This window comes from Athene noctua, chromosome 15 (genome assembly GCF_965140245.1).
Source record: "Athene noctua chromosome 15, bAthNoc1.hap1.1, whole genome shotgun sequence".
NCBI lineage: Eukaryota > Metazoa > Chordata > Aves > Strigiformes > Strigidae > Athene > Athene noctua.
The window spans coordinates 11,383,849-11,404,460 of NC_134051.1; the positions used below are offsets into that span (position 1 = coordinate 11,383,849).

At 35.5% G+C, this 20,612-nt stretch overlaps 1 protein-coding gene across 1 annotated transcript; it reads right to left on the minus strand.

Moving 5' to 3' along the window:
- Positions 1-2,068: 2,068 nt before the first annotated feature.
- Positions 2,069-17,992, minus strand: LOC141966497 (transmembrane protein 180-like). The gene is made up of 6 exons (XM_074919310.1): positions 17,826-17,992; positions 16,332-17,066; positions 13,312-13,466; positions 11,767-11,850; positions 10,632-10,775; positions 2,069-3,149 (listed from the first exon to the last, which is right to left on the minus strand). The coding sequence occupies exons 1-6, from the start codon at positions 17,976-17,978 to the stop codon at positions 3,020-3,022; spliced, it is 1,401 nt and encodes a 466-aa protein (XP_074775411.1). The 5' UTR covers positions 17,979-17,992; the 3' UTR covers positions 2,069-3,019.
- Positions 17,993-20,612: the final 2,620 nt, after the last annotated feature.

A 20,612-nucleotide genomic window follows, 5' to 3' on the forward strand; every position in this document is an offset into this window, starting at 1 on the left:
TGTATTAAGATCCAAATTATCAGAATTTATAGAGAAACTCTAAGAGTAGGATTCAAGCATGAAATTTCTCATTCTCTGAAGTTATCACAGCGTTTCATATGTTATACTGTACACACTTAAATTCTCTTTATCAGTTATGAGACTATTTTAGACACCCTTAAATTATCAAGATTAAATTGGGGCATTTTTCCAGCAGCAGGACTTCAAGCTCAGATACTATTAGCTAACAAGGAGAGAAAGCAGACAAACCAGCTGTTGCAAGACAGTGAACTTTTGCCTTTGATCATGCTTTACTTGATTCAGGGCCAAAAACAATCTCATGTAGGTTTAGCGAGGATAACAAAGTTTAGTGTGTGACAGAGAAATGGAGAAGAAGCGATGTCAGTCATAACATACTGTCAACCTCCTATTCTTGTAATAAGACTGCTACCTGAATTTAAAGCACTTTTCCAGTCCTCTTTTTGATTGACTATTGCTGCGATGAAAGACACTTTTTCCTGGACAGACAAATGGGAGAATAATAAATGACAAGTTTGCAAAATCATATTAAATAATTCGTACTGTACTTCTCAGATTTGTTTTCTAAACTACTTTATTTTACACAGTTAATCTCTCATATCTTAATGCTGTCTTTCTTAGAAATCTTTGACTATTTATTTATCTTAATTCTAAAGATGCAGCAGTTTACAGAGGCTATTCAAACTATGCATTCAGTCATATCACCCCTTACTTTCTTATTTCAGTAAAACAAATGGTATCCTTACCAAACATTAAAAAAAAAAATAAAAAAATCCAGTTGTTTCAAAGAATTCTTGGTGTAATTTTGACTCTTAAACCCACTTACTAATTTTCCGGTTGTACAGCACAGTATTCTCCCAGTTGTACACTATGTTCTAATAACTTAGTATTAGATCTAAGTAATAAACACAGTCATCCAAGAAAACCTATTTGTGGAACAACATTTTCACCTATCAAAATATATATTCTATGAGGATAGGATAAACATATCAAATTTAGGAAATATAGAAACAGTAAAGAAAAATAAAACTATTTTATTTATTACCATTTTAAAGGAAATGTCAGGGAGAAGACTTTCATATAATGAATCAAAGATTACATTAACTTAAATTCCTTCAGATTTTTGTCCTTTGGCTTTTGCTCTTTTTGCCTTTCAGGCATACATGCAATGCAGTAAATCTTTTAAAATTCAGAATCTAAACACACAGTCTGTATCTGCTCTGGAATTTGTGTAAATATTCTTTGGATCTGTAAATACAAGTGACACTAGTAAGTGTACATTATGCTATTAGCACGTAATGCAAATGAATAATAGTATCTCTGACAAGACAGAGGTAAAAACCAGATAACACAACTTAAAACTTCATGACACTTCTGGCTTCTTACATTTTAACATAAAACTTCATACTCCTATCAAAAGGTTCATTTAGATTTCTAAATATTTAACAATGCTATCCCACTTTTTCACTCATCACTTTGAAAGCACTTTGTATTTCAAAAAAGGCAAGGAAACATTTCTACTCTGCAAATGTAAAAACCGAGGCACAAAAGACTATTTTTTTTCAAATCTCAAACCTCTTCATTAAATTATGCTAGCATCCACCAAAATGCAGGCAACTTCTTGAAGGGAGAAGGCACTCCCTTCTCTTCCAAGTTACCTGTCACAATAAATGTAGAACCTTGGAAATGAGCTGGCTCAGCACTTTAAAATTGGGATACATACAATGCATCTACTTGTACTTTCAAGTGACTGGCACTCCATAAGAAAGGTGCTTCTAAAATTATGTTTGCCCAGACAAAACAAAGAACAAAAATTAAGTGATTATATCATACTTAAGTTATGTATCATTGCAAAATTACATACTGGATATACTGGAGGAAAGAATGTTTATTAAACAGGAGTATTGTAAACATGCTAATGTATCTTATCATTACAACACATGTGAAATAAGAGAGGATTCAATGTTTCTGAAATTTTATCAAAAAACCCTTTATTTTATAAAAATCACAGGATCCATTTAAAAGTTTAACTGAAAAGATTCTGGTAATAATTAATCAGAAATCAACTAACTTCAACACGATTAATCAGAAATTAACTTAAACTGTCAGCACATTAAATGAGTTTGCCAATGTAACACTACTACGTAGGTAAAATTTGATTCAATATGTGTGTGCTTAGATTTGTCCAACTAACTGAACACTACTACACCCATACACTAATGTTTTTCTTACCAAAATGACATTCTGTATTAAGTACTAACAATATGGTACCTTCAAAATAATTTTCCCATTTAAAGACAGAAAACTGCATCTACCTACCACTGACTAGACACATCTGGAAAGCCAGTGAGGACGTATGGAGCTTTTTCCATATCCGGCAATACTTCATTGAACAGCATCTGAATCTTTTTCTTCTTTAGCCTTACACAGACTTTTACAGGGTAGTTAATTACTCTTGACTCTTTCTGTGGTAGCTGTCTTGATACTGGTCAGCTAGACACCATCTAAATTCTTCTCTTCATCTCCCTGCCATCCATGAGAGATGTTCACCAGGCTCTTCCAGATTAACTTCAGAGATCTGCCATTTTATCAGTATGGCAAAATTAATTCACCATCTTTCAGTAAACTTAAGAAAATACAGTCCCCTGGAATTCCAGGTGCTGGGTGGGGATTCCTTTACCTGATCCACTATATCCATTCTTCAGATGAGTTAGCAGTGACCACTATATACCAGAAATTACTTTATTTGGTAATTAAGGATAAAGCCTACTAAAGGCAAACAACTGAGGTAGTAAAAACCTCTGTGTAGGCTCAGCATTAAGGCTGAATGTGATCCGTGTTACAGTCTACACAGCCTGAAGAACGCAACTCTATTGAAATGGTTCAAACTGTGCTTGGCCTAATAGTCCATTTAATGAAGTTTTGCTTTTTCACATTTAAAACATACTAAGTGTTTTGTGGTACAATTCAGCAGAAGATTTACTGACCAACTGTTACAAATTTAGCATACAGCTGTCATATGACTATTCTGGATTGAAAAGCGAGTCCACGTCAGGATCTGTATGACTGCAATGCAAAGTGGAACCAGACAGATCAAATAGAACATGGCATCATGAAGACCTAAAAACAAACTGGTGAAGAAGATGAAAACACAGCTTTCAGGATGAAGAAGATTAACTTTCATGGTCAATTCACAACAAATTATTTTTAAAGCATTCACCTTATATACACATATACAGCATATCCACATTACTGTGTATAATCTAAATAAAAGAAATATAAGTATCAGATGTCAAATATAATTCAATTGTATTTTCTAATTCTACCTACAAATATGAATTTTATGTTGTTTGCTTCTTTCATAATAGCTGGGAGGAAATTAGGTAATTAGCACACAAAGAGTTAATGTTAGTAAACTGCAGGCAACCTGAGAAATCCTGTTTGCTGCTGTGGTACACATCTGTATTACGTAATCTAGAAATCAATTTAAGCAATATAATCCAATTATAGAACAGAGCATCTGAAAAGCTTTAGTAAGACTGAAACATCTGAAAGAGAAAGAAAGCAGAAAATGGAAGCAAACATTTTAATATGTAATTATTTTATTAAGTTAAAATCTGTGCTACTAGCTATCCACATAGTGTGTTGTTATAGTCACCCAGTGCTAGATGGAAGTCATGATTAACGCACAAAACTCAGGTATGGTGTAAAGGGCTGTTTGAAATATAAAGCCTTATTTCATTTTGTTTTAAAATAAATGATTACAAGATAATATAAACCATAAAAAGAATACATGTGAAATTAACACTCATTTATTCTCACAGATGCATGGTATTTCCTCATCTAAATCTTCTCTATGGAATAAGAGATGAAACATCAACGAATATGAATCAAAAAGTAAAACAGAGAAGTGAAACGAGTTCCTTTTTATGAGCAGTATGATTTCTGACAGCTCAAAACATACATTTAGGCATTCATCTAGTAGCTAGAATCATTATCTACTGGCATTCTGTTAATTATCGGATTCTAATTACTTAAATATCAGGAAAGTCAACTCAAACTGAGAAATAGCCCCTAAATGAACTTTCCCTCCATGAGGCAGTTTATGTTATCTTCTATTTTGTTTCCTTAGCATTCAGGGATGAGATAGGAGACTCATGGAACAGCTATGGACATGATCAAAAAAAACCCAACCAAACAAACAACTATGAAAAACACTTGAACAGGCTTTTGAATAAAACCTAATAGTTTCTCTGAATCATAAAAGAATCAACTCATGTCTCACTGTGTTTAACAGAAAAAATGCTTGCAACCTCCAACATTGCCCAGATTTAGTTCTTAGTACATACACACACTCATAGGACAGTCACACTTTATCTCAAGTTAAGTACGTGCTAATGCTACATAAGAAAACAAAAAACCACAGGCTTACAAGTGAATTACTTAATCACTTGGGCAACTGCATTTAAGACTGGAACTGTTCACTAGTAGGTTACTGGACCGTAGCCAATGTTTATTGGCAATGACAATAATTTACCATTTGGATGCTGTTTCCTGGCCTGTATTCAACTGCATTTTCAGTTCATCTACAAGTAAACAAGGGCCCACATCATGCACACCACTGTCACAACTGCCAATAGTTAACTGTATGAGCAGTGTCAGCAGGGAGGCCACAGACCAATTACTTACCTATCCAAAGGTGAAAACAGGACTAAGACACAGTTAACAGGATTTGGAGGCTTGTACTTGGCTGTTCTCCACACTAAAGAGGATTGTGGTTTTCAGTACTAAAATTATTCTGTCTTTACACATGGACTTCAGGAAGGACAAAAAAAGAAAGAACATCTGCCAAATCGCGCACACTGGTGCAATCCTGATTTGGTTTCACTGGAACAATATTGCTTTAAGAAAATAATATTACCTGTCGTACTGTAAAACCTTGAGCTACTGCAGGAATTAAGAACAGTATCTGTAGTACACAGAAAAAAAGAATGGTAAAATATTTCATTAAGGGACTGAGATAAATCAAGAGCAGAGCTCAGATTTCATCGTAATAATAGCTGAACCAGTAATTTCAGAAATTTCCTCGTCTACAGTTTTTGCACACACAGGAATAAAACATGCAATCTTTCACTAAACAGCCCTAATATCACTCTGAGTAGAATGTGATGCAGTCCAGTAATTCGATATGAAAGCATTAACAGTTTAAAGAGCCTCCAGTAAATAATGAAGAGTTGCTGTCAAATAACTTCATGCCGAAGAACAAATTTGAAAAGCACACTTTTAACAGAAGTTAGTTGTAGTTGCAGTGGCTTTCCAGAAGAGGGAGTTTTGAAACTAGTTATCTTTTCCATAGCAAAAAGAAAAAAAGAACTCGCCAAACTAAAAACAAAACCAAACCAAACCAAACCCCAAGGCAAACAAAAAAAACCCCAAGCTATATGGGTCAGGTAATGCTTTGCTGAGATGATGGACCAAAAATTAAAAAAAAAAAACAAACCAGGACCATTCCATTCTGCAAGCTATTGCTCAAATTTTAAGGATATTAAAAATACTTAAGGTAGCTTCCACTACAAAATGCTTAATTGATGTGTAGTGACCACATTTCCTAAGAATGTGGTATAATGTGTATATTAATGTATACAGAATCATGTGTAACATACATGGAATTGTGTACAATATCTAGGCCAACCTCACAAGTGAAAAAGGTTACACCAAAAAGCAAGATGATTTCTGGAAGAGAGATACACTATGCATAGCAGAAGTCACACTTCAAAGTTACAATACCACAGGCAAAATCAAGAGATACTGGATTGCTCCTAAGGAAGAAGACATCACTGTGACTAAGAAGTCACATTGAGGAGAAGTAAATACTGGTACTGGTAAGTAAGAAGTTGGTGATGTTAATGGTCAATGCAAAGGCTTCAGTACAGAGGAAGAGAGACAGTCTAGGTCTCTGGAATTCCTGGTCTGATAGAGTACTGGGTTCACTGTTCAGTGATAAGCATATTCTCATTTCTGATCAATGTTAACCATCCCCCTGGAGGTGTTATACCTCATGGATGAAAGAAAAGGGGGATTGAATTTTCCTTTCTTCTAGAATTTTACTCTGTATAAAACCTCTTCACTGTTTTACCAGCTTAGGTGCCCTAGAGAACACAACTGTAACAGAAGCCAGCAAGATGATGATGAACTGTTTTGTCTCAAAAGGTCTTCTGGGATAAGAATTTCACTTATAACTCATCAGTTGCCCTAATAAGCTGCTCAGGAATGTGGTCTTTACCGAGTCAGAGAACATATATGTGTGAATTGCTCAACAGCATGATGGCAACAAAAGACAGCAAAGCTTAAAAACCAGCAACTTATTGTTGGCTGGTACTCTGTTAAGAGTTTTGGTCCTCTAATGAAGCAATAATGAAATATCCTGATCTTGGAGAATGTCAATGAGTCATAATATCACATAACTGAAGAACCAAAATGTAATCACTGGAATGATGAAGAGGTGGAGGTGAGGTAGTGTCATCTTCAAGACCTTTTGCTGGAGGCATAAGAATCAGAAGATACATGATTTCTCCCAGCAGATAGCTTTTGATAGATTTTTTTTTTTTTTAAACAGTGTAAAATGAGCAAAGACAGAATATTTATGAAGCCCACTTCTGGCAGTATGCTATAAATAAAATGCTATCAAATGTATAAGATAAATAAACAAGGGGAGAAGAAACACCCTTCCCCTGGAAGCTATGAGGGTTTTTTTATATGCAGGTTGGAGTCATCCAAAATGTTTGAGAGCTCTAGCATTCCATGTGGTCTTGAGTAAGCAATATACCAAGAAATGAGGAATGAGGAAATGAAATTACAGTATTACACAAAAATCAGTGTGAACAAGAAAAGCTTATTTCCATAATTTTCAACTGTTAACTCATTGCTGGCAACTGTGTTTTACTACAGCAAAAGCCTGGAAAGCTGCTGAGAATACCAAAAACAATGTTCAGACTTTTGATGCTGGAGGGAAAGATAAGGGAGACATCTGGACATTACTGAAGGAGACCACTGATGGTCTGCTAATACTTTTCTCCATTCACTCCACAGTATATTAACATACAAAACAAAACCCAAACTGAACACAGATAATAAAATACATCTTATTAAGATTCTTCGGATTTGTAAGAAGTTCTGTGAAATAACCGTGGAAGAAAACTAATGCGACAGATAGTAACTGTATATAAAAAACAACTGCTTGTCTGTAACTGTAATATACCCATATTTTCACTATCATTAAATACTGGAACTTTGTTCACAGAACAAGAATCACAGAATGGTTGAGGTTGGAAGGGACCTCTGGAGGTCATCTGCTCCAAACCCCTGCTCAAGCAGGGCCACTGCCCAGGACGGTGTCTAGATGCCTTTCAAATATTTCTAAGGATGGAGACTCCACAACCTCCCTGAGAAACCTGTTCACCTGCTCAGTCACCCTCACAGTAAAAAAGTGTTTCCTGATGTTCAGAGGGAACCTCCCGTGTTTCAGTTTATGTCCACTGCCTCTGGTCCTGTCACTGGGCACCACTGGGAAGAGCCTGAATCCATCCTCTTTGCACCCCTCCTTAAGGTATTTACATATATTAAGAAGATCCCTCCTGTGACTTCTCCAGGCTGAACAGTGCCAAGTCTCTCAGCCTCTCCTCATAGGAGAGATGCTCCAGTCCCTTAATAACCTTTGTGGTCCGTTGTTGGGTTCTCTCCTGTATGATCACGTGTCTCTTGTACTGAGGAGCCAAGAACTGAACACAATACTCCTGATGGGGCCTCACCAGTTCAGAGGGAAGGATCATGTCCTTTGACCTGCTGGCAATGCTTTGTCTGATGCAGCAGCCCAAGATAACATTTGCCTTCTTTGCTATAAGAGCACATCGTTGGCTCATGTTCAGTTTGGTCCGCCAGGTCCTTTCCTGCCAAGCTGCTTTCCAGCTGGGTAGCCCCCAGTATATACTGGTGCATGGGGCTGTTCCTCCCCAGGTGCAGGACTTTGCACTTCTTGTTGAATCATGAGGATCCTGTCAGCACATTTCTCCAGCCTGCCAAGACTCCCCTGGCTGGCAGCATGACCTCTGGTGTATCAGCCACACTTTTCAGTTTTGTGTCATCACCAAATTTCCTGAGGATACATCCTACTCCATCATCCAGATCATTAATGAAGATGTTAAACAGGACTGGACCCAGTATAGACCCCTAGGGTACACTACTAGTTACGGGCCTCCAACTAGACTTCATGCCACTGATCACCACCACCCTCTGGGCCTGGCCATTCAGCCAGTTTTCAACCTACCTCACTGTCGGCTCATCCACCCCGTATATCAAAGGCTTGTTTATGAGGATCTTACGGGAGACAGTGTCAAAGGCCTTACTGAAGTCCAGGTAGACAATATCACTGCTCTTCCCTTGCCTACCAAGCTAGCCATTTCATTGTAGAAGTTTATCAAGTTGGTCAAGCAGGACTTCCCCTTGGTGAAGCCATGCTGACTACTACTGATTTTATTGAGCTTAATGTGACTGGAAATGGTTTCCAGGATTAGTTGCTCCATCATTGTTGCTATAGTTTAATTTTCAGTTCAAGAAAAAAAAAATAAATTAGAATTTACCAAATAGTTTATGGTTTTGGACTGCGTTTTCTCTCTTCTCCATAAAGAAAATTGCTGGAAACTCTTAAGACATACTTATTCAGGGGCCAAATATTTTCTTAATGTAGAATAAGGGTCCTCTGTGTTATTTTTACAATTCACTACCACTACATCTAATAAAGTAAATGCTTTCCAGAACACTTCATTATATATAATTCATATGTGTGATTTTTTTTTTTTCTTAAAACAGTTTGAGCATATTTAAAGCAATCTCCTCTATTCAGTTTCTGTTTGTCTCCACACAACTCTGTCCTGATGCAAGTGTATTTTAGCTGTCTGTCTGTGGCTGAAATCAGCTGATAGGGTTTTAAAATGTGTAAGTAATTTTAGCTCAGTCAATGGTCTGAGTACCTTGCCATTGGGCAAACTGACTCCCTAGAAACAATTTTGAGCAGTCTGGTCTTTGTGGGCTGTATGTCCACACTGTAGTCCATTTGCAAAGCGAAGGACAAGCACATTCATACATGCATATACAGAAAACACATGCAGACTGCTTCATATTTAAGAAATTATTTTTGAAGGGACAAGCAAAAGAAATATATCGCATTTTTCGGGTGTTCTTTGATTAACTGATCTTGGCTTTGTACCTTTATGCTGTTCCTTGCCCTAGTGAAATAAATGAAATTTCCACGTCTCAAGTGAAAATATAGGTTTTAGAGATTGAGTGTTCAAAGTATTTAAATTCTATATACAAGAAATTTATTGTTGCTATAGTCCAGAGGCTACTTACTGGGGAAAAAAAAGATTTATCATTACTGTGATTTAAAATGCATCCACAAAGGGATCATTTCTCTGATTGAAAGAGATCAGAACTGCAGTTTTTATGTGTCAAATCTGAATTTTCCTGAAACATCAAGATTCATATATTCAGCCCTCTCCTATCCACATCCAGTTCAACCTATCACTCTTCTGCAAAAATCACTCATTTTATTCTCCTCCCATCATCTCACTTGCTGGCTATCTACAGAATGCATTAAAATTAACTGTTCTCAGACATAGTCTCAAACTTAAGCCTTCTTTGCTTGTGTCAGGATGCTTATCTGAAGACCACCTGTTGTCCTTTTATGTCATGCTTTTCCTCATGCATTTTTTTTAAGAATTCCTCAAATGCAAAACATTCTTCTAGTCAGTCCTTTCTCCTTCAAGAGCTATCTCCACAAAAGTTCATATACAATTGTCTTCTATGCATTTTTTAAGGTTTCTACTCAAAATTTAGGAGAGCTATGTAGTTCTGAGGATATTCATATTGTTCTCTCAAGCAAATCCTAATCAGGAATGATTTTTGCCTTTTAGTCCTGACTTCAGTTATTCCTTATGTTGCCACTTCCTCTTGTTGGTCATAAATAAACAGTCTATGACTCTTTCAGTGTACTGACTCCCTGTTAATTTGTTTTTATAAAAGGCCATGCATTTCCAACGTGCTAACTAGCAACCACAGCTTTATGCTGTGTATTAAGGTCTCCAGGGACTGCAATGAAATCATTAGCATTAGAATGGTCAGTAGTATTGAAGCCAAAATTATACTCCTACTTGAGACAGATTCCCTCCCTCCAGTGATTACACTGCTTTCTCTCAAACAAAAATGTATCTTAAATGCAACCTTATTAAGATTATATATTTAACCAAGTAGGTTTACAAGATAAACAAAATGCAGAAGCCAGGACAACATGTATCTTAAGAGGTATTAGGTGATCTCAAACATTTTTTTCTCTTTTTTGCAATAGAACTGGGTATGGTCAACTATTGAAATGTGTTATTTGTTTGTCAAAATCAGGTACATTTTTCTTCACAGATGAAAAACAACTGGAAAATATTTTTAAAGCAGTCATATTTTTGAAGTGCAGTTGATGCAAACTAATTGCAGATTAATTTGCTTTTTAGATGACAGGATTATTTCATGTTAATTTCTATGATTTAAAGTATCGCTTTTGAACTCACCTTGGGTCAAGCTGAGCAACTTCATTATTCAAGTTCTCATATCCAAATTGATTTAGTATTGTAACCACAAGCATTGGAGCCAAAGATTGGGCAGGCTTGGTAAATAAAGCATTGGTACCAAAAACCATAGAGGAAAGTGGTGATCTAAAATATTTAGGGGTAAAAACCAAACATGCAATACAAACTTATTAGTATATTGATTACAATAGTGATTTTTAAAATCCTGTTAATATGCAAATACTAACTGTCATGATCCACAGCTTTATACAGTTCACACATGCTAGCAAATGGATCAGCTATTATAATGAAATTTAAATTTATTTGGAAATGAAAGGTAATAAACCTCTGGGGTATATATACAGCTTGGCCCCAATTCTGAAAGGACTTGCACCCAAGTTCAGCTTTGTGCACACTGAGTAATTACTGAAGTTAAGTTAGACTGAACAGTGCATGGAGAATTAATTACAACTTGAGACTTTACATGCATAAGGCCAGAAAAGGAGGTGCTTTTTTCTTCATGAAAGCAATAGCTCTCACCTTTGAGGGGCAAGGGCTTTAATACAGTGACTAGGATTGAATTTTCACTTATGTAAACATTGATGGAACCCACAGGAAGTTATCTGGACTTTGATAAAAATCCAAAAGGTCCATGAACTGTAATATGCTATGTTACAGCAGGCTTTATCAATTTTTATTTCAGAGAGATAGCAGCAACCAGTTAGACTTTGAAATTTGCACTTTAAGTAGCAAAGGCAAAGCTTTCTAAACACCTTTTCCATGTTAGAAAGGCCTTATTCAAAAAGTCCATAATTACAATAGATGTATATGGTTACAAAATAATTCAGTTGAAGCTAACAGAAATAAAACCACAAAAAACCTGAAGGACTTGGCTTATACTATAGTATAATTAAAACTAGAAATTACCTAATAATATGCTTAAATTATGCTACTGAAGTAACCACAGGAAATTTTATTCAAGTTTTTATCTTTACTTATGCCAAGTTACTTTTACAGAAAGTACTTCTGTGTCAAGGATCCAAGATCATTTACTGTCTTTACTTTGACATAGTCTAACTTATGAAAGAGTAACACGGCAAATAGCGTATTTAAAGAAAAGTAGTTACTGCTGACATACCTCCGCTTGTGCTTTATTAAATCTGCATCAACAATATCTGCCAAAGGCAAATTGAATAAACTAAATGAAGCTTGTACAATTACCCTAAAGAAAGACAAAATATTTAAGATGGTCATAGTTCTTACACACATTTTCATAATGAAATGGTAACTGGCATTCTAACCCCAACACTGACATTTCTGCAAACACACAAAGCTGAGATGTTCTTTAGAACATGGTGATTTATCTGTTTAAACAGCAGTTCTGAAAGCATTATTAGATCTGTTCTTAATTGAGAATTAGAAATCAATATGCAAACCTAAAAAACGGGGATTTTTTTCTTTCTGTACTGGACACTGGTACAAAAGGTCATAAATACTTGCTTATCAGTGAATGTCATTTAAATGACATAGAGAAAAGAAACACCTTAGAAGAAAGTGAAACTGAAAATTTCTTCTTGAAATCTGAAAAGGACATGAGCATTACAGGAAAGATTACACGGAAGACAAACTTCCAAGTGGGAGAATTAGATTAGTAAAAAGATTTTATGGGCATTCCTATGTATGTAGGAATACATTATATATATATATTTACATTCTATATATATATGCATTTAAACACACATACACACAAAGCTGACTCTTAACAAACTGCTAAACCATAAACTGAAATATTATGATTTCTATGTCTTATTAAATTTTGGGTGTAATTACCTTTTACTCATGAGAAGCTTTGAACAATTAGCACTTTAAACATACAGGCTTTAGGTACCTTAGAATTTTTTCCTGAGGAAATCAAAACATATCTTCAACATTTAAAGTATGCAGGTAATGAAATTCAATTTATTGTTCACACAATTCAGTGTTACAGTAGCCCGTGACTGAAATACTGAAAATAAGAATGAAAAGGGGGGGGACAAGATGAAGAAAAGAAGGGTAGGAAAGAACATGTAGAAAGAAAGCAATTAAACAGAAAAAGAATAAATAAAATAGTTCTAATGATATTCTGATACAAACAGATCTTTATTTTTAAATAAGGTTTTCCATATATCATAATATACTTCTGTGAAAATACTACTTCTTAGCATCGTACTTACCCAGTACCAGTGAAAATGTGACTTGGTATTGGTTACCTAACAGATACCTGACTTACCGACGTTTGTTTTACAGTGCAACACAAAGTGAGGTCTGAGCTTTCCTAGCAGCCTCTGCATTCAGAGTTCCTCTACTGAGATCTTGTGTGTCTATGTGGATGAGAAAAGATTCTGCTTCCCTTGAATCTCACATTAAAGCAGATAAGTGGCTGGAGGCATGTGACTGCAAACCTGAAGTACTGTTCATATTGAAGGCTTTTTTTTTTTTTTTAAGCAGAAATTAAAAGCTGAGGTAAAATAAAATCAAAGCTGAAAAAAGTTGTAACTGGAGTATCAACTTTTCTGACAAGTGAAACAGAACAGGAAGAAAACCACAAAAGCAGTAGCAGATTCTTCATGCTATTAAAAGCAAATGTCCACTCTGTTAGAATTATTTAAGCCACATCCATGAATAGGGAGGTGTATTTACTTACATGTTAGTTGTGAGATAAAATGCCAACAGATAACAGTGTTCTGGCCCTAGAACAAACATGAAAGCAGCAGCTACTCCTTCAAAGTAAAAGGAAAACAAGATGATTCTGTAATAACCAAATTTCTTCAACGAAGCTTGACTGAGAAGAACAAGGCACTGAAAAGATAAAAAATACATGTATATGATGAAAAGATATAGTACAATATCTCAGCATTAGGAGAGCTAGAAAACACAGACCAGTCATAAATTATTACTATCCATTGAAGGAAAAAAAAAAAAAAAAAAAAATCAACAAAACCCCCAACCCTTTCTAAAAAGTTCAATCCAAATAAAAAAAATAGAAATTGAACAAAGAGAACTATCTACTGGGTCATTCTGTGCTACCTCTCAAGGTAAGAAGTTTCACTCAGAACTAGCCAGCTGAGAACTACTTTATCCTGAGGACAATAGTTACCCACATTGCCTAACTATTAGTTAGTGCTCATGATCTTTATGTTTGATATCCCTTAAATAATTAACTTTGCAGTATGTAAACTGTAAACCAAGCATCTTGCCATATGAATTTTAACTGCTAATCAAAAATGTTTTCGAATTTTTTTTTTCATTTTTTCACAGCTGATCTAAGCAAGTTAGAGGCTTTACTAGCAAGCAAAGAAAGTCAGATGCCAGTGGACAACATGTATGGCTGCATTTTAATTCCACCAGTCTTAGCAAGCAGTAATCCGTGTGAGAAGCTAGTGACAGGCAAACTCGTGAAAATGGTATTAAATGCTGATTATAGTATGAACAAAGTGTAAGATTTTGTAGATTGTTCATCACTTTCCACTTTAAATAGGACATTTTGTAATGCATTATGTTCTTTTTATTATATGAGCTATGTCACCATCTACATGTATGTGGTACTCATCACTCTCACAAAAAATACAAACTCTACAGAGACACATATTTCCTCCTCCCTTCTATGATACAGAGATGAGCAGTGTAATACTCAGATGAAGAACATGAAAAGTTCTCCTTGTACATTTATTTATTCCCACATTTAAATGCTTTAACATAACAAATAAAGCCAGGATGCTACAGTCAGACAAAAACTACTGTGGCAAATACTATTTAAAGAAAATCCAGATTTAGACAAGCCAATGCTCAGAGAGGTAAAACAAATCTGGAAAGTTGGTGTAAGAAAAAACTCTGGTTATGAGAAACTTAAACATACTTCTCCTCCTGGCTGTTTTCAGGCATTCTGCAGAAAGGTTACTTACACTGGAAATGGTAAGGGATAATGTAATGCCTGTTACTGTAAAAACCATGACCTTGTCTCCCTATAATTGAGAAATAACCCTGTCTCAGGAAGTACTTATGATTTTAAAAATTCCTTATTACCTGCATGTTTCTAAAACTGCACATGTCTAAGAAAAATACTAAGTGATGCAAACTTAAATTTGCCTATGTTTCAGCAACAAGGTTTCCCTTGTAGGCAGGTTTTATTCTTCACACCCACTACTAAGAGGAACCTAAGACAGAAGCATTCAGTTTAGTACAAGCCACTGAAGCACAGTTCATAAGAAGGGGCTTTATTTTACATGGGTTGGGTGCTTTTCCGGTAAGTGAAGTTCAGGACATTGCCACCAGAGAATTCTCTTGTTGTATCTTGAGCTCAAAGGGACAAAACCTGAGAAAAATAAGGTCACAGCAAACTCTCTACGGTTCAGTGACCTTCTAGACAAAGAGGCTCTGGGGAGCAGAAAGAGATGCATTTTCTGAAAGATTGTTCGTTTCACACTGTCACACTGATTTTATCAACAAAAGTGATTGCTATGTACTGAGTGTAAAATTATTTAAGCTTTCCTAACTTTTGTAGTTTCTGATTTATTTCTAAAGTTCATCAGCTGTTTGAGCTACAGAAAAAACAACCAACTGTTAAACCTCTGTTAAGGATAAAAGTTGAAATTACAGATATTTAGGATTTATGGAACAGAGAAGGTATGTTTAGGATTTGTATGTTATATATGCAAAAGCCAAAACAGTAACTGAAACTGAGCTGTGAATTCCAGTTGAACTTTCACGTAACTTTTTTTTTTTACATATTACTTACTGAAGGCCATTACAATTTAATGAACATAACATCCTGATTTTCAGAAATTCTGAACCCCATCATCACCTGTGACAAAACTCAGAATACTCAAAATCCTGACTTTCATAATCCAGTAAGTAAACACAGTGAAAGTTTTAAAAGATCCGGTGAAAGAAGTTAGAAGGGAACAAACAGGATAATTTTTTTGTTCACTGCAGACAAGTACGTTTACATTCTGTGGGACATATTTTTGCTGCTTTTCTTGTTTTCACATATTACTTATTTGGGTTCTCGCTTCTCTCTTCCAGTTCGTTACTCCTCCCCCAACCCTGATTGGGATCTTGAAAGCATGTCTCTCTACCCTGTAAGTGTAGATGACCAAGACAGCAAATGACAAAATAGATGGGAATGTATTATTCTCCAAAAGCAGCTATTTAGAGTTTTGTTTGGTTCCCATGACTGAGATACCACATAGTTCAACAATGCTTTTAATACCTAATCATTTCAGAAACTTCCTGAAGAAGAGATTGTTTTCATCACATATTGCAAATCAAAGCCAAAGAGAAAATTCAGAATTCTATAGATTTTGCTTTTAGAAACTTTTTATCTTGACCATGGTTTTGGTCATGCTTTATACTTAGGTATTGTAAACCCTGTAGGATACAAAACATTCACTCCTTGCATACTCACATCTCACATTCTTGTAAACAGACACTGTACCAGCCTGCCTGCTTGTCCGTTCTCACTACCTGACCCTTGTGTTTGGTTAGCTTGTACACAGAGGTATTCTTCTTCGGAGTATCAGTGAGCTAGATTTGTTTCAGTATGACCAATGGCTTATGCCGGATACAGAATTTTTTCAACAAACAGTGTAAATAGATACCTTAAACTAATGAAAATTAGTAACACGATGTTTTCATATTTTGAAATAAAAAAGGGTAACTGCCTACCTGAGGACAAATAAAGCCTGCTCCATACATGATACTTCTTATTGAGGAAGAAAGGGCATCCTTAGGAATAAGATTATCCGCAAAGATCATCATAAAATTGTTGCAGAAGGCTAGGTGGAAAACTTGGAAGAAGTTCATCGTTACAAAAAACAGGAAGTTTTTCTCTGTCACAATCTGTTTGGTCAACAAAAGTACTGAGGACCAGGAGAGAGCTCCATCACCATTTTCCAGATTAGCATTCTCTGTAAAAACTGATCTCTGCTCATATTGACTAGTACTATATTTGCCTGTGTAACACATACAAACTGTTGCTAATGCTGCGACCAAAACAGCGAAAGCCTGAAAATATGCAAAATTTTCCATATTATCTGATATGAGACCACAAAAGAGAATGCTTGTTGATCCGATTAATGTTGCTACTTGGTTATATTTAATAAGCTGAAGCCTACTTTCATGCCTTGTTGAAATTTCTGCAAAGAGCGCACATTGCGCTAGAAGCACAAATGTAAGCAAACCATCAAAAGCACATAACGCAACAATGAGGTGAAGACCACTTAGCCAGTCACCTTCTTCATAATGTTTCCAAGGAAACCAAGGAAGCAAAAAGGCTAATGCATATAAAGGAGCTCCATATAAAATTGAGAACTGGCGTCTTGAGCAGCACTTGAATTTGGAGTTATCTTGAATATACCCAAAAAGAGGATCATTAATGGCATTCCATATCATAAATACAACCTGCAACAAACAAGTAAGAAGCACAACAGAATTTATCATCAGTGTGATTTTTCTGCAGAGGTTACACAAACACAGAAGTAATACACATCGTATTTATTTAAAATAAATCTCTATTCAAATAATAAAGATGAAAGCTTCACAGGTCAAAACAAACTCCAGACCAAATTCTTATAGGTATTCAGAAGTTTATAGTAATTTTGAAAAACAAGATGAATAAGTAGGCAGGTGCCCAGCCGCACATGAAATAAAGCCCCGTCTCTAAGACTTCACTCCTTCAACAGCTTATGTATCTGGGCTTTCATCTTGGAAAGCCCAGATATTACCCTCACAGCAAGTAATTCAAAACATGAGCTGGCCCATTACTTTTAGGAGACCATTTATGACAAGAGTTGCTCACGTGGATAATGACTTGCAGAATAAAGGCAGTATTAAGTACTTAAACAGTCCATAGGAAAGCACTAATGTCAAACATATCTATGGAGCTGAGGTGCAAGATTAATTTAGAGTATTACTTCAAGCTATCAAAGGTAAAAATCTTCCCAGCAATTAAATTCTGACGATTTTTAGTCTAAAGACTCTAAATGATGTGCCTTAAGTGTACCTTCAATTACTTATGGATTAACTAAATTTAAAATGCACTTACTGTGTAACCACTTGCAGTGCATCCAAAATTAATTCATAAATTAAAAAAATGACTTTGTTTTGATAACACAGACACATAACACAACACGGAAACCAAAACATTCCATTGTACAATACCTGTGCTTGATGAAATGCTACTTCTGAAATTTTGTATCGGTTTAGGAAAAGCTTAACGTAGTAGAAATTAAAGATACTGTTCATCATTCCAGCACCTAATGTAGTCATGGAATATGCCAGCGCATTAGGATGAATTCCCAAACCAAATTTCATCTTCCACAAGTCTCTTCTTCCTCAAGTTACAAAAAAGAATTACAACAGTTGGCAGAATAATTTTCCAAATTAAAATTACATGGAAGATTTGCTTGTTTCAGAGGTGTGGAAATGGATTCTTAGAGGAAAAATTTCCCCATTCACAGTTCCTTTTTTTAAAATGAAAAACACAAGTTTACTGAGTTACAAGACACAAAGCACAAAACTGAACAGATGCAAAGTATTAAGAAGTTGGTGACATTTCTAAATATAATCAGTGCTTAAAAATCAAACAAACAGGTAGACAAAAATTTTAAAGACTCTATTCTTAACTGTTGCACAGATTCAATAAAATCTGCTGTTGCAAACATCAGTCTTGGTGTAGAGTTCAAGTAATTGCATACATTTTACACCCTTCTGGGTAGCTACATAATTTTAAAATTACGGACTGTGTAGGAATGAAGTGACTCAATTTGTATCCTTCCATGTCCCATTGCTATGAATGTCAAATGCAGCATGCACTTACATGAATATTTCTTTCCAACAAATACCAAGTTTTGTCCTTCTATTTTTAAATGTTAATTGTTAACAAGCCATGGAAGCAATACTTTCAGCTAATAAACTAATGAAATATGAGTAGAAGCCATAAACCAATCAAAACACTTTGTAATAGCTGAAAACATTTTCATTGTATAAAAGACTGCATGTAAATAAAAACTAGGAAGTAACACATGTACAGCATTTAAAGTATGTCCAAATAACAGAGACAGCCCAAAAATATAGAGTTCTTTAATATATCAAACAGATCTTCAGACAACAATTTCATAAGATGCTGACTTTTTCCATCTATCTAGGAATTACCTTCATCATGTTTAGTATAAACTATCCCATGAAAAGAGCTAGCTTCGGGGAACATCTACCTTTTAAAGCAGAGTAATGACTACCTAAAGGTAGCCCTTGACCACATTTGATTCTATAAGCCCAATAGAGAAAATACTTCTCCCAGTATCTGTTTTTAACTGAGGCTTTACTCATCTTTAGATCTATTTGAAAGCAGCTGTCTGCCATTAATTTGGAGATATTTCAGGTTCAAATTTCAGCGTTACTATGCACACTAACTCCAGAGCTTTACAACCTGCTTTTTGTTAATAGTCCAACTTTGCTCCTTGGCATATTAACTATTTTATCCTAAATGCAACTTTCAAATATCCATCAAAATACTTAGTTTGAATATCTGCTCTTCAGTCTGATAAGCAGATCTATAAGTAACTTCCTGAACTCCTTGTAAAAATAACCATGGAAGAAACAGGAAATGAAAACCAAGGCTGTTTCCAACCTTCCTGTGGTTTAACAAAGTGGCTGAAGCCAGGCTGTTGTGAGGGAGGATGGTAACTGCCTAATCACCAGGTGAGGGCCAGACAAAAGCCACACATCAGGTAGGCACCGAAGAAGTGTCTGTTCTGGCTAAGGCAGATGATGGAACAGCAGTTTTTCCACCCCCCAACAAAGAAAATGAACTCTTGAAGCGCAAATAAAATGCGGATGCATTTTTGTATATGTATTTAAGATGCTCTAATATGAAACAAGATGCATTGAGTAGATCACTGGTAAGAAAAAATATCAAGCTGACAACTTGGTTCAAGTCTTTTTCTAAAGCAAATTTATTTACAAGAACATGACTGGATTTTTAGATACTTGAGGATGATTGTGATGTATTTTTTAAGGGTTATTTTTTTGAGAGCTACAGCTGTAGAGACAACTCCATTTTCAGGTGATGAAATTTTCTATTTTTGTAACAAGTTTGGTTTCACAAACTTTTACTGAGAAACCTAAAATGAAGAATAAGGTTATTGAAAAGATGCCCATTTGAAATGTTGGGGTTTTTAAAATAAGTTTGATATTACTGTGGAAGTCATTACAGTAAGCATGTTATGGACAAGTGTCACTTTTTTTTTAAGTGCAAGTTCAAGCCTTCACAAATACACTTAATGAAGTGATTTATGTACTAGGTATTAGGGCTTTTGGAAAGGTAGACATTTAATCTTTTTCTCCATGGAGCCCCCTGCATGGGTCTTCAAATGAAAATTGACTCTTTACCTCAAATTCCATGAGCACTGTGAATGAATCTGTTTCACACTAACACTACCAGCAAACTAACAGCCATTTCTCAAATCATGTTTGCCTCGGTGCCTTCCTACACACAAATTATAAAAAAGTCCCCTCAGCTTCATGAAATTTGAAAGTAAGAAGAAATTTGATTTCTTTTTTTCAACAAAAACCTTCTAACAAGGCACAAACAGGCCTCTTACCATGACTAACTATAATATGCAGGACCTGACACAACTTTTTACACTAATTGGTACATCTGTCCCTGTACCTTGTTTATGAAACAGGTTCAATTAGAAGTTGAGGTACCACACTTCCTTCCCCAGAAGATGTGCTCTTTAATTGTACTACAATGAAATCATGCATGAGTATCCTCTCCCTCTTCTTAATAGTCAGCCTTTATATTGAATAGGTTAAAGCACAGGTGTTGACATTTTGTGACTCACAGAAGGCAAATCGGTTTCAGAAATTTCTAGTGGTTACAACGATGTTAATACAGATGAGCCAAAGGAACAGACTGCTTAAACCAGTGAGACACACTATGACATT